We start from the raw sequence: 14192 nt of genomic DNA, 5'->3' as shown, positions 1-14192 counted from the left end.
CTGGAACGTAGTTTTCATGGATTATCATGGGATTTTGGGGTAATACCATACGATGCGACAAGAGGAATAATTCAAACTATCTTACGCGGCGCTCATACCATCTTCGTAAAAGGCTGCGAAAAGTCTTTATGGCTGACGAACTTTTTGGATCTGTCAACGGAGATTGTCGATTTGGAGACTTTGGACTGCCCATCGTTGAATAAACTGCCGAAAAGTCCATCGAAATGCGACCACCACCACACCAACGAATCGAAATTTAATTGTGCAACGAAGAATGTAAAATATTTGCAAAGCTGGTTATACGTATATCATGCATTATGTAATAGAGGGATCTTTGAATAAACAAAACAATTTTTTCATAAATGTGTAATTTTATTTATACAATATTCCTCCTCCTCCCCCTTTCTTCAACATATCATACATTTCATCGGCGATTCAGATATGTACATTTTTGCGTTGAGAATATTAGAAATCTCTTTGAGAAAATTCAATACCGTTCCAATCACCACCGAGATATTTCATGTACAGTTGTCCACAATGAGCCGTTTCCAGAAGTTTCTCGAAAACCGCTGGATTCTGGTCGAATGCCTTGACAACTCGCGGTGGCAGGAATACGGTGAATTCATTCCCGATTTCGACGACGTATCTTTTTCCCCATTTGGTGTTTGCAGTCCTCACTTCCGAGACGAGATATTCCTCGTTGACTTGGAGTTCTTTCAGCTTCTTGGCGGGGAGATACTCTGACTTTGCGATGATATTATTGATGGCGGAGAACTCCATTATGGATGTAGTTTTTTGAGTTTTTTTTTTCACAAAGAGCAAGTCTTGACTCAACTTTACGAAGATGTGGAATGATGCTTTTTTCTTCTGGACTCTGCTATTTGTAGTTTTTCCATCTATCCCTACCCCAAAACTGAATCATCTCCTTCCACACGCTTTCAAACAGGTTCAAACGTGATCTATATTGTGATCGATGTAGTCTTCTCCGGTGGTCCTTTTTTCTGTACAGGCTCAGACGGGTCATCTCTTTGATTCCGCCGACGTTATGAACACGTGCATTCTAAACTTGTTCAAACACGTTCAGAGCATTTCCTACAATTTCGACGTTGCGGAGCCGGACCGTCAATATGATCGTCCATCGATGATACATTCCAATGTTCAACGCAACGACGTAATAATGCAATCTCCCTATCGGATTTGTAATATTCGGGTAAACGATCCCACAGAATATCTGTATACTCACCAAAGTATTCCTTGAAGATGTTTGGAGATATAATTTGGAGCTCCTCCGATGTCATTTCACAGAGATTTTTTATCCGTAAAGTCCCATAGATGTTTACAAGTCGTTCCATAATCGAGCACTTTTCACAATTTCTACGTCTGGGTCTAACTGAATAAATATGAGTTCGCACCCAGGGTTGATTAAAATGATCGAAACACAATTTATGATTGCACATCCGCATCACACTGCAAATACTTGGGTAAACGATCCCATAACGTAGGAATAGAATTACTATAGTACTTTAAAAGCAAAGCCTTCGGCAATGACTCAAGTTCATTTTCCGTTAATGTCGATGGATCTTTCGCTGGATGGATAGCATACATACTCGCACACCTTTCCATCGCAACGTTTACTTTCAGAATAAGCGTTCGATGTGAAATTTTTTTTTTCTCGGAAAACATTCAAACAACTCTCAAGTCAAAAGTTCGGGGAAGGGCAGGTGCATTTTGAAAAAGAAATCTCGTCGGATCTTGCGCCATCTCAGAAATGTAGAGATATGTAACACCGGACATTTATCATTAGACGTCGTGTGACGTGCAATTCTCGGAATAACAATATATTTGTTCAAAGATACAAGTCTCAAGTGAAAAGTCGGGGAAGGGGCATTTTCAAAAGAAATCTCATGGAAATTGGCACCATCTCAGGAATACAAAAATATGCAGAACACTTAAATTTGTCATTAGAGTAGTGCTTTGGTCCGATAATTGAGATCATTTCTGAAAAGAGTAGGTCACTTTTTCAAAAGAAAATTCCGTCCAATGCAATCTGATGATCACACCGGAAACATAAATCAGTCATTCGAGGAGTGCAGCTTTTGTCGTCAAAGTGCCGCCACACCCCCGCTGTCCGAAAACCTTCCCCCTCCACATAGCATGCAGCCCCGCAACGGTCCCCGCGCTCCCCCGTCCCCGCTCCCCCCTAAGTTCCCCATGGCTTAGAACTGGCATAGCCTTACTGCTCACAAATTTGGCGTGGATGGTTTTCAAATGGAAGCTCGGGAATGAATGAATGAATGAATGAATGAAAACTTTATTTATGCCCTAGCTGCAAGAGCTATGGGGCACTATAACAAAAAAAATTTAACAATTTTAATAACAAAATAGCATATCGTAGATTTGACAAATAATAATAAAACGAAATAAAATTGAACATAAAGTATCGGTGTACTGACAAAATTTTGCCGAAGTAGTAACAACAAATGAAAAAGTATGATAATGAACTAGGGTAGAATCAATAGAGCAAAATGTACGCTTAAATAATTGAATCGCATGAAAAAACTAAAGTATTACTTAAAGGTTAGTACCAAAATATACTTATACACTAGTTTTCCCACTTTGGGTTATCCAAGACAAAAAATTACAAAAAACTTACAAAGTAAGATTTATGATTTTAAAGAATAATTATATTGGTTCCAAGTTAAGTAAATAATAAAATAACCTAGTCTTAAATAAACTTAATGTGTTAATGGTTCGGATTTCGACCGGTAATGAATGCCAAAAATATTTGGCTGAGAACGCAAATGATTTACGTAAAGCTTCGGTCCTATGATTAGGGATGTGAAATGAAACTGACGCAGCCGAGCGAGATGGGCGTAAGGATTGAGGAGGAGGTTGGAAAAGCTCCCGAAGATAAGCCGGAGCTGTGCCCTTAATAATGTTAAACGTTGCGATACCTAAGAAATAGTTTCGCCGAGATTTCACACTGAGCCAACCTAGCTCGCGCCTGTACGGTGTTATGCGTACGTCTCCCCTCAGATCATAAACAAAACGAATTGCACAATTAACTAACCGCTGGAGTGTCGTAATTTGTTCCTCTGTAAGATCAAAGAAGGCTAAACAACAATAATCAATTATTGGAAATATTAGCGAAGTTACAAGTAACACTCTTAGTTTTCTCGACAAGGCACTTCGGTGGTATTTGAGTTTATAGAGAGCAAAGTGAACTCGTTTAGAGATGAGAAGGATATGTTTCTGCCAGGACAGATTTGAGGCCATGATAATGCCTAAGTTCCGTGCTTCGTTTACATATGGTAGCACTTCATTTGTAATAACAATCTGGGGCAGCCCAGCAATATTAATTCTATTTATGTAGGTCGCACTGCCTAGAATGAGAATTTTAGACTTAGAAAGATTAAGCTTCAGTCCATTGTTTTTAGCAAAACTGGCAACTGCCTCAGCATCACGTTTAATTTGCAGTAGAGATCGATGTAAGTCAGAAGGAGGGCAACTTAAGTATATCTGTAAATCATCAGCAAATATCATATGATTAGCGTGTACAAGGTTATTACCCACATCATTAATAAACAATGAGAATAGAAGTGGGCCAAGGACAGAGCCTTGAGGTACACCTGAAGAAGTGAATAACCAATTTGAACAATTTCCAGCACTATCAATAACTGCTTGTGATCTATTAGTGAGGTATGAATAGAACCATCGAAGGACCCTGTCGCAGAAGCCATAAGTTTTGAGTTTCGAGACAAGTAACGCATGTGTGACCATATCGAAAGCCTTGCTGAAGTCAAAAAGTATCAGGATAGTGATTTTTCTCTCATCCACCGCCTGACGAATATCCTGACAGATGCGAGTGAGAGCAGTATGAGTACTAAATCCTTGCCGAAAGCCCGATTGGCGAGGATCAAGAAGATCATACTGAATTAAATAAGCCATAATCTGTTTATGAACAATACGTTCTAACAATTTAGCAAGTTCGCAGAGATTTGCTATCGGACGACAGTCGGAAGGCGAGGTAGGTGGATTTGACTTCAGCAATGGGTGAATGAACGCTTTTTTCCAGCTCGGAAAATAGGAAAGGTCAAAAGACATATTGAACAGTGAAACCAGGTGAGGCAAAAGGTCAGGTAGGGCAGACATAATAGCGATGGAGGAGATCCCGTCAGGCCCTGCAGAGTGAGATGGCGATAAAGAGGTACGAATAATAGAATTTAGAATATCAGATGTTACCGGTGCAAAGTCGAAACAAGGGCGGCGAAGCTCAGTAGAGCTAGGCACCTGCAAATCTTCAAAGAACTCGTCTGGTCCGTAAGGCGGGGCAGTAGAAACAATAGTGGCAAAGTAAGTGTTTAATACTTCCGGCGTAAAAAGTTAAAACAGGAGGCTGACTCAGCTTTTGCTAGGCCTAGGGCTTTCAACTCTTTCCACAATCGAGAACTATCACGGGTTCCTGATAATCTGGAAAGGTGATACTCAGATTTGGCCTGTTTCAGTTTTTTAGTGAGATTATTTCTAAATTCTCTAAAATTCATCATACATATTATATTGCCCGATCGCATTGCCTTTTTATACAGGGAGTTTTTCTTTTTTATCAATGATTTAAGAGTTTTAGTCAACCATGGAACACCTGCTTTAAGGATTCGAACTTTATGCGGTGGAGCTATGTTGTTCAAGGACGTTAGAATAGCATTCGAAAAATTACATACGCGGTCATCAAAGGGAGATAAAAAATTTGTTGTCGCATCAATATCCATCAGTTTATGATTTAGAAGTTCACGAAAAGAAATTGCATCGAATTGTTTAAAGTTACGCCGCGTAATCGTTTTTATTAGGTGAACTCTGCAGTCAAAGGCATAGGTCAATTTTATCAAATCATGACCGGCTATAAAAGGAGATTCGCTTTTGGTATATTTGACAATTTTATCAGCATTGTCAATAATGAAGAGGTCCAACCAAGAATGGGAAGAGGTAGTGTGATGCGTGGGTTCAGATTCAACGATATGCAGGGAAAGCGCTGTGATAAGATCAATGAGAGAATCAGATTCGAAACTTTTTAAAATTAAATTACAATTTAGGTCGCCGGTCAGAATAAAGTTATTATAATTTGAGAGATGGAGCGATAAAAGATGAGAAAAATTTCCAAAAAGCAAACCTTTTGGCCGCCTATACATCACTGTGAATAGAAGAGAATTGCCCAGAGGGCTTCTCAGTTCAATCATGATAAACTCGGGTGCGTTTAGTACATCGTTTGGCGACAATTCAAGTACTTTAATTTTTAAAGAAGCATGGATATAAACTGCAACTCCCCCTCCTCGAGCACATTTCCTATCATTACGAATTAATACATAATTCTCGATTTTAATAAGCTCATCTGGGATACCAGGATGCAGCCATGACTCAGTTACCGCAATTACATGATTAAAATTATCAGAATTTACAAAATGCGTCAAAAAAAGCTCAAAATGACCTACTAGCGAGTTTGCGTTAAACTGAGCTACTTTGATGGAACTTGAATGAGAGGCGAATTCGATTTGTGGGGAACATCTCATGACAGTATCAATTTCATTGCTCGGTAGTCAAACGATTTGTTCCAAGTCTTCCTCAGAAATAATCATGAGAGGAGGAACGCCATAAGCCTTACGGACAAATATTTTCCCGCATTCAGTATAGCACGACTTCCAACCCATTTCTTTAACCTTTGCCATAGCACGTTTCCGTAGATTGTACATATGAGCAGTTAACTGGTCATTGATGTAAATTTGACCATTTAGTGGAGAATTAAAGACCTCACTGACTGTTAATTGCCTCTTAATCTTTCTTGTCTTAAGTATATGATCACGAGTCAGAGGTGATTTCAAAGCAACCAGATAAGTTGTAAATGTCGGACCTAGTTGAATTATTTCTCCAGCAGTGGAGTTAGCAGATCTGGGCAGGTTAGTTTTAACTGGCAAATTTTTAACATGAAGAACATCTGAAACAAGTTCTGGAATGTCTAAAGCTGTAAGAACTTTGCCCACAATAGTTTTAGGTTCATCACAAATATCACTAGGAATACCAGAAATCGTAATCTCAGCCTGATATGGCTGCATTTCTAAGTTTGTGAGCCGTGCAGAGAGACTGTTCAATTTGGTGTCATACAATGCATTATCATGAGTAACTTTGTCACTTAACTCAGTAAATTTCATAATAATTTCATTTTGGGACGCATCAAGACTTGAAACTTTTGCAGTCAGTTCGTCCATACCTTGCGCAAGACCCGATATTGTTGAGGTTAAGATCGCAAATTGATTGTTCATCGTGGTAGTAAGGATCTGCATTTGATTAAGTAGTGTATCAAGCTTTGTAGAGTCACAAATTTGACTGAGATTAGATGCAACGCTCGACGGCGAGGCTATAGGCGTGCGAGTTGTTAATAGGGATCTCTGCATAGAACAACTATCGCAACGGAAAACTGATTTATCGACATAGTCCTTACGGTTCAAACTAAATTTGCTAACGGCACAATCCAAATGGTAACTTTCCTCGCAATCACTAGTACAACTTAAAATAGATTCACCTCTCTTAGGGGGTCGTTTACAAGAAGCGCAAGACGACATTATGATAATTTGTAGCGATAAAGCTTAGAATAACAGCTAGACAAATGGTAAATAATACGAACGGAACCGGTGTAAGTGTCACAGTATAAGTGTCACCTCAGCAACCACAAGCACAAGCGATGTAAGACACGTAGGTGAGATGCGTGGCAGTAAATGTGGATCAAGCAGCACTGTGTGGGAGAGAAACAGACACAAGTGGAGCACCGTTCCAAGCACCAAAGGTGTTTCACTCGTGGGTTTCCGACGATGATCGATTGGGCATGCGCAGGCAACAATCTCAGCCAGCAACAGAGGCACATGCGCAGATGAATATAAACCAGAGATAGTGTGTAAGTACGATGTATAAAGTGGCTTGGTAGTAGAGAGTCGTGCGTGAGATTCCACGGCGCATGCACCGAAATGTTTTCGAGGTTATGTTGTCTTCCCGTCAAAAATTTGGTGTAGAAAATTCGAAAATAAGTTGCATTTGCACCAAACTCGAAAGAGGCAGATAGCAATAAAGGTGCAAAGCAATACTGTGCGTGCTCTCAATCTGAAACAAAACGCCCGAAGGCAGTTTTCCAGCAGTAAAAATCCAAAAACCGACAGCAGTAAGAAACGTGCAACAAGCAGTACTCACCGAGAGAGAGAGAGAGGGAAGGTACGATTGATCGAATATACTATTCAAAATTAATGGTTTGATGAAAGAAATATATCTCTGAGATAGTATATAGATGAAAGAGATTGATGAAGCGGGTGAGTGAGAAAATAAAATAATTAGAAAATATGAATGACTAAACTCGGTTTATCCTATCTCGGCCGCTAGGCGTGAACTAGAGCGCGGGCTCGTAGACCACGCTTTCGCGGTAATTCAAATTAGGAAGCACGACGCGTCGATAACTTACCTTCCTGTTGCTCTCACCTTTCCCGTTCACTCGAAACACTCCTCCCAATTGGATTACCGCAATTCGAGTGCCTTTCCTCTTGGAGATCCGGCGGGCAGCTCTGAAAGGCCGAAGGGAGGCCTCCCTCATGACTTCGGATGTCTAGAAGTCATGGTGGGCCAACGACAATAAGCCATCAGGCAATAACAACACCTCGACCTCAGAAAACTCCCCCGAATCCCATCTGATGAGGCGCCGGATCGCACGGACCGTGGCACCCGAATTTACGGTGTAGCGGACAGTGCAACTCTCGGTTGCTACAGCGGGAGAGGTACGGGCGGCGTTCAACGAATGGTCTATGCCAGCGTGTCCTCTCAGCCGTCCGCTGGTCGAGAATGATACTCGTTACTCGAAGACGGTGTGGTATGGCGGTTCTTGCAAACGAGATCGGGTCGAGCAACAGCCAAGGCATCGTTATAATAAAAGACGGTTCGCGAAACCAAGCGGCGGAGGCGATACCGAATATCCCAAATCGACATCGAAATTTTTACTCCAAATAAACATCAAATTAAACTCCTCAAAATAGACAACGAAATTCTCTCTCTTTCTGCCACGTAGGTAATAGGTAGCTGAAGATAACTATAAAATCTCTCAAATTGGAAATGTAGGCGGTTTTTCGAATCTAAAATTATATTTACGCAATGATGAGTCCCGTTCCGACCAACACCCGACGAGTCGAAAAGTCGTCAAAAATAGGCCGTAAACCCGGTCCACTGGTTGACACCATTCGTACGAGTGGCGAGGCAAAATGTAACAAATTATTATTTTATTTCGTTTCACTTCTTTCAAAGACACTTAGATTCGAGAATTGACATTTTATTTTACACGAAAATTAATCATTCCTGGACTTCATGCGGATCATTCGTTCAATCCATCTCATTCTCACGTACACACTCACACATTCAATAGTTTGATAGGTCGTGTCTGACAAATGCATCGATGACAAAAAAAAACGTGTCGCTTATCTCGATAATTAGCGGTGTCTCCCTCGTTGACTCTTTCATGCGTTCCAGGGCTTCCTCACAGCTCTCAAAGCAACGAAGTTATTAATTCGGGTGGCCACACCGATGATGCGAATTATGTAGGACGTCCTTGTAATATTTGTTGGAATATTGAGATGAACGATATCGGAGGTGTTGTTCTATCGACGGCGCCGGAACGAACGAGGATGATTTCTCGTGACGATTGGCGAGGACCGCTAGTATTAATCAATTGATCATGCGCGAGAGATAAATATCGCATTTGTTGACAAGCTCGTTACAATATCTAGCCCCAGAAAAGATAAGTTTTGCTATACCATCCCTTATAATCGCCGAGCTGGTTTACCAAAAAAGGACGAGTTCTCTGAAAGTCTCCATACTCGCTCCCAGACTTAACAACAAAGGGCCAATGTCAGCGGAACTCCAGGAGAAAGAGGAGCCAACAACGGCTTCTCTTCGTCTCATAAGGATCCGTGTTGGTGCTAATTAACGCGAAAGGAGGCAATCCGTTCGATCTTGGATTATCAAACAACAGCTCAAGCTATCGATATAAAAGCTAAGTCCAATTATAATAAAATATCAAATGCATAAGAATGATTGGCGAAAATAAGTACGGAGTGTGAGTAAGGAGATTGCAGTGTTAATGTATGTATAGTCTTATGTAAACATCGATATTGGGAACTCACAAGTGCCACCCTGACCTCTGGCGGTCAAACATTCAACTGCTCAGAACCAGTCGCTGCCTGGGTGTTTCTATAACTATGTATATCAAAAATGGATGCTCATTTCCAGTCAATTTGACCAACGATCTGAGGATGACACAAATTTGAGATGTGCTATTAAAAAGAACAATATTTCGATTTATGTACAATATGTTCACCGAAGTCTATCTTGAGTTGCTAATCGCGGCAGATTATTGCAAACCTTGTGAATATATATTTCCAATTGTTGAGATGTGAAGTTTTCGCATGCTGAGAGTCTTACCGCGCATGCATAAGCAAAAACTTAGTGTTAACCCTTTCAGTCATGGTGGGACCGCTACGGTCCCACCTCGTAAAAAATCACTTCAGAGCTCTAATATTGAACCAAAGCCTCTGAAAATACGTATATAGGGGTTTTTTGAGTCGCTGATCACGAATATGAGGTCAGATTTTGAAAATTCAAAATGGCGGATCCGCTACAATCGATCGAATTGGGCAGTTTGACAACAAAAATTTTAATCGCATAAAATTCTACTTTATCACGAATATTCCTTCAAATGTACATTATAAATAACTATTTCAGTTAATTTGAGATGAAATTTGAGATAATTAAAATCCATGGTTCCTTATCATTGATATACACTTCATATATATATATATATATGAAGTGATATTATACATGTACATATATGTGCGTGCGTGCTTTTCATCTATACCTCTTTATCTACCTACACTTTGCACTGATCGATGTGTATAGCGATATTACTCCTTTAGTCGACGGGGTCACTTTGGGCATTTTAAACTCCAAAAAGCAAACGGCATTCTAAAGTCCATGTGCACCTGCCTTTTGTTATATATATAATAATCTGAAGCTAATTTTTCTCATATTCTTATGGGGAAATCATTCTTCGTAGAAAAAAATATTCTTTGTCCATCAAAATCCTTACGCATATAAGTATTCGAATGTTTATGTGAGACAAACCTAGATCGAAAAAATAGTCGCGTATGTAAAAAAAAAATGGAAAAGTCTGACCAAATTTCAAGTGATGAGTCATATGATGACAGTTATGGATCAGACGAGAACTCAGATTCAAATGAATCGATTCTGAGCAATACCCTCAATTCCAGTATTGGATCTGAATGTGACGAAAGTTTGTATGATTTTGAAGATATACCTTTATTCGAAAGGGTAAAAAAAATGGACGGCAAATGGGAAACTAAATTTAAACACCGATCTGATGAACCATTTTCAAAGGAATGTGGTCCCAATGTTCCAGATCAGGCAACTTCGCCGCTCGACTTATTTTTCTGTTTATTTGCAGAAGATTTTTTGGAACATATACTTGTTCACAGTAATCTCTATATCACTCAGTAGATTAGAAAGGAAAGTTTAATAACAAAACATATTAAATATTCTAGGCATAAATATCCTGATGGGTGTAAAAAAACTTCCATCTTTCAGAGATTACTGGTCGAGAAATCCTCAACTGAACGATCAATATATCAGTTCTATAATGACGTTCAATCGTTTTTCCTTCATCATGAATCATCTACATATCAATGACAATGATAAAGAACCACGCAAGGGAGATCCTTGTTACGATAAATTATACAAAATCCGTCCAATGATAACATGCCTGAATGAAACGTTCAAAAACTGCTTCAAGCCCAACAAGAATCAAAGTATAGATGAACCGATAGTCAAGTTCAAAGGAAGGAGTAGTATGAAACAGTACAATCCAATGAAACCAATAAAACGTGGGTTCAAAATATGGGTCCGAGCCGATCAGACAGCTTATGTCTGTGAATTTCAAGTGTATACGGGTAAAGTAGGTAAAACACCAGAGACCAATTTGGGTGGGCGAGTTGTAATCGATTTGACTCGAGAAATCGTAGGGGGTAATGATCGCGTTTATTTCGATAATTTTTTTACTAGTGTGAATCTCTTGACGTCCCTGAAACAAGAAAAAATATTTGCCTGTGGAACTGTCAGGAAAGATCGAAAAGATCTGCCGAAGAATCATAAACCTGACAAAGACATGAAGAGAGGAGACTGCGAATACAAAACTTCTCCTGATGGTCTTGTGTGGTTAAAATGGATGGATAAGAAAGCTGTTTACTTTCTATCGAATTTTCACGACCCACTTGAAATGGTAACTGTAAAAAGAAAGGAAAAAGATGGTTCTTCGACAAGCATCAGATGCTCAAAAATTGTTCGAGATTATAACCAGCATATGGGCTATGTTGACAATGCAGACCAGTTGAAATCGACTTACGCGAGAGACAGAAAATCGAAAAAGTGGTGGCAGCGGATTTTTTGGCACCTTATGGATACTGCTGTTGTGAACGCGTATATACTTTATATAGAACAGGGGAATAGAGATAATCTAAATCTCAAAACTTTCAGGTTAGGCCTAGTAAATGCATTGGTTGGGGCATCCATTGAATGTAAGAAAGGCAGACATTCAAAACCCCAGGCGCGCGGCGGACGTAAACCACAAGTATCAATAAATAAAAGACAGGCCGAATCGAAACATATGCCGCTGTATGATTCCAACCGAAAACGTTGTGCTCATTGTAGCACTAAAAACGTGGAACAAAGATCGCACTGGAAGTGTACAATATGTAAAGTACCCTTATGCCTCAATAATGTCAAAAATTGTTTTGCTGACTATCATAAATAGAGATATTGAAAAAAAAACAAGTAGAAGGAAAAAACATTAAAAAAACACAAAAAAACAAAAGAAAAAACACAAAAAAATTTTTAAAACATGAAAAATAAAAGAAAAAAATACAAAAAACAGGAAAAAAACAAAAAAAATCAGAAAAAAACAAACAAAAAAGTGGAACTAGATGCTCTCCACGTCCTTGTCGTTAGTTCCGGGTAGCGCTAAGAGAGAGACACGAATATATACAAAGAAAGATAAGATAGCATTTGCCATCTTGGATGTAGAAATTATAAAGTTATGACTTCAGATTCGTGATCAGCTATTCCAAAGTCCCCCAAATGACTGAATTCAGGCAAAAATATTGAGCAGAAAGATATATAAAACTTGACGTCCGCCATATTGGATCCGCCATTTTGAATTTTGAAAATCTAATGCCAGATTCGTAATCAGCGACCCCGAAAACCCCTGAGTACAAAGTTTTAGAAGAATTAATAAGTATTTGGAATTTCACGTCCGCCATATTGGATCCGCCATTTTGAATTTTGAAAATCTAATGCCAGATTCGTAATCAGCGACCCCGAAAACCCCTGAGTACAAAGTTTTAGAAGAATTAATAAGTATTTGGAATTTCACGTCCGCCATATTGGATCCGCCATTTTGAATTTTGAAAATCTAATGCCAGATTCGTAATCAGCGACCCCGAAAACCACCGAGTACCAATTTTCATCGAAATCGGTGCAGATAAAAAATGTATGACTGAAAGGGTTAACTTGTTGTAAAAGTATGGAGTTGGAGTTCAGCTCTTTTGGCCCAAATCCCTTAAATACTCGTCCTTGATAACTCGTCTCTTCGCGACGGTTTTCGCGGACACAACATTGGTGGCAGCGGTGGGATAGCCACAACTCGAGAAACCCGACACGTCTACGATAGTCAAACGGAAGGAATTCAAATTGCTGAAGAGGACCGATAATTCTAGAAAAGTCGATAAATCGAATGGACGTTCGATCACCGATCATCGCATCCAAGGCAGACCGATCTACGTCAAGATTCAATCCAAAATACGACTGGAGCAGGAGTGGAAGAAATTCAACATGACAATGATGAAACCGTCGAACTGGTTAGCGTCGGAGGAAAAGCCTTTCACGCCCTGTGTAAAGTCATACTCGAAATCGAAACGCCCGCCGTCAACATTCTTCATGGTTTTTTCGTCGTCGACAACGACGTTCCAATCAAAACAGATGGAATCCTGGGACTCGATTTCATGAAAAAACACAAGGTCGATATATTGGGTTGCCGCATAATCAAAATATATGGTCACGTCGAGCCTTTGGTGAACGGTTCGGAGAAATTAAAATTCCCCCCCCCCCCCCTCCCGTTCCGACAGTATTCACTACGTGAAAGCAAAAAAACTGGCAATCGGATGCGTAGCAGCCAGAGAAATTGAAAAAGGAACAAAAATAGGACAAGGGACGGTTCACGAAAAAAGTATGATTCTCCCCATCTCTTTTCTAAACACGTTAGACAAGGAAGTCTCGATCGAAAGACCGACGGTTGAAATCGAAGAAATAGAAAGCAACCAAGGACAAAATCAAACGAAAACAGGTGAAACGGCGAACGGTCCAGCCAAGGAAGGAATCTATGTTACCAACGCCGAAGAAAAAGGAAAAAGAGTCGAAGAAATTATGAAATAAATCGGAGAACATTCACATCTCAACGAGGAAGAGGAAAAATTTCTCTGAGAATTCTGCAAGGAATATGGGGACATATTCCACCTAGAAGGAGAAACTCTGGGAAATACGAGCCTCGTGGAACATCGCATCTATACAAAAAAGGACACCGTACCAGTCAATATCCAACCGTACAGATTGCCCGAGAATCACAAGCAAGAAGCGACGACTCAGACGCAGGAAATGCTGAAAGCTGAAATTATTAGGCCAAGCAGAAGTCCGTGGAACGCGCCACTACTGGTCGTTCCTAAAAAAGCAGACGCTCAAGGTAACGTCAAGAAGAGAGCCGTCGTCGACTTCAGAAAATTGAACGAGGTCACCGAGGGAGATTCTTACCCTCTGCCCAATAAAACAGAAATCCTTTTCAACTACGTTGGGCCACTACGAATACAATCGAATGCCTTTCGGATTAAAAAACGTACCACCGACTTTCCAAAGATTGATGGATGCTGTTTTGGCAGGGCTTCAGGGTCTCAAATGTTACGTTTACCTGGACGATATCGTAATACACGGATCAAGTTTCAAGGAACATAACGAAAGACTACAAGAAGTCTTCAACAGACTAAGAGAAGCTCAATTATAAG

The 14192-nt window shown here is 40.0% G+C and overlaps 2 protein-coding genes across 10 annotated transcripts in view; one reads left to right on the top strand and one right to left on the bottom strand.

Annotated features, from left to right (window-relative positions):
- The window catches only part of LOC122415452 (uncharacterized), a 181459-nt gene that overhangs the window by 36209 nt on the left and 131058 nt on the right, over positions 1-14192 (bottom strand). The window lies entirely within an intron of this gene.
- LOC122415455 (piggyBac transposable element-derived protein 4-like) lies at positions 10613-11922 on the top strand. Its single transcript, XM_043427595.1, has one exon. The coding sequence runs from the start codon at positions 10646-10648 to the stop codon at positions 11894-11896; it is 1251 nt and encodes a 416-aa protein (XP_043283530.1). The 5' UTR covers positions 10613-10645; the 3' UTR covers positions 11897-11922.

This window comes from Venturia canescens, chromosome 8 (assembly GCF_019457755.1).
Source record: "Venturia canescens isolate UGA chromosome 8, ASM1945775v1, whole genome shotgun sequence".
In the NCBI taxonomy this organism is placed as follows: Eukaryota; Metazoa; Arthropoda; class Insecta; order Hymenoptera; family Ichneumonidae; genus Venturia; species Venturia canescens.
This window is presented reverse-complemented; position numbering and strand designations above follow the sequence as displayed.

What these genes read in the sequence shown, in the direction of transcription:
- LOC122415455 (XM_043427595.1), top strand. Translation starts at nt 10,646, where the DNA reads ATGGGTGTAAAAAAACTTCCATCTTTCAGAGATTACTGGTCGAGAAAT.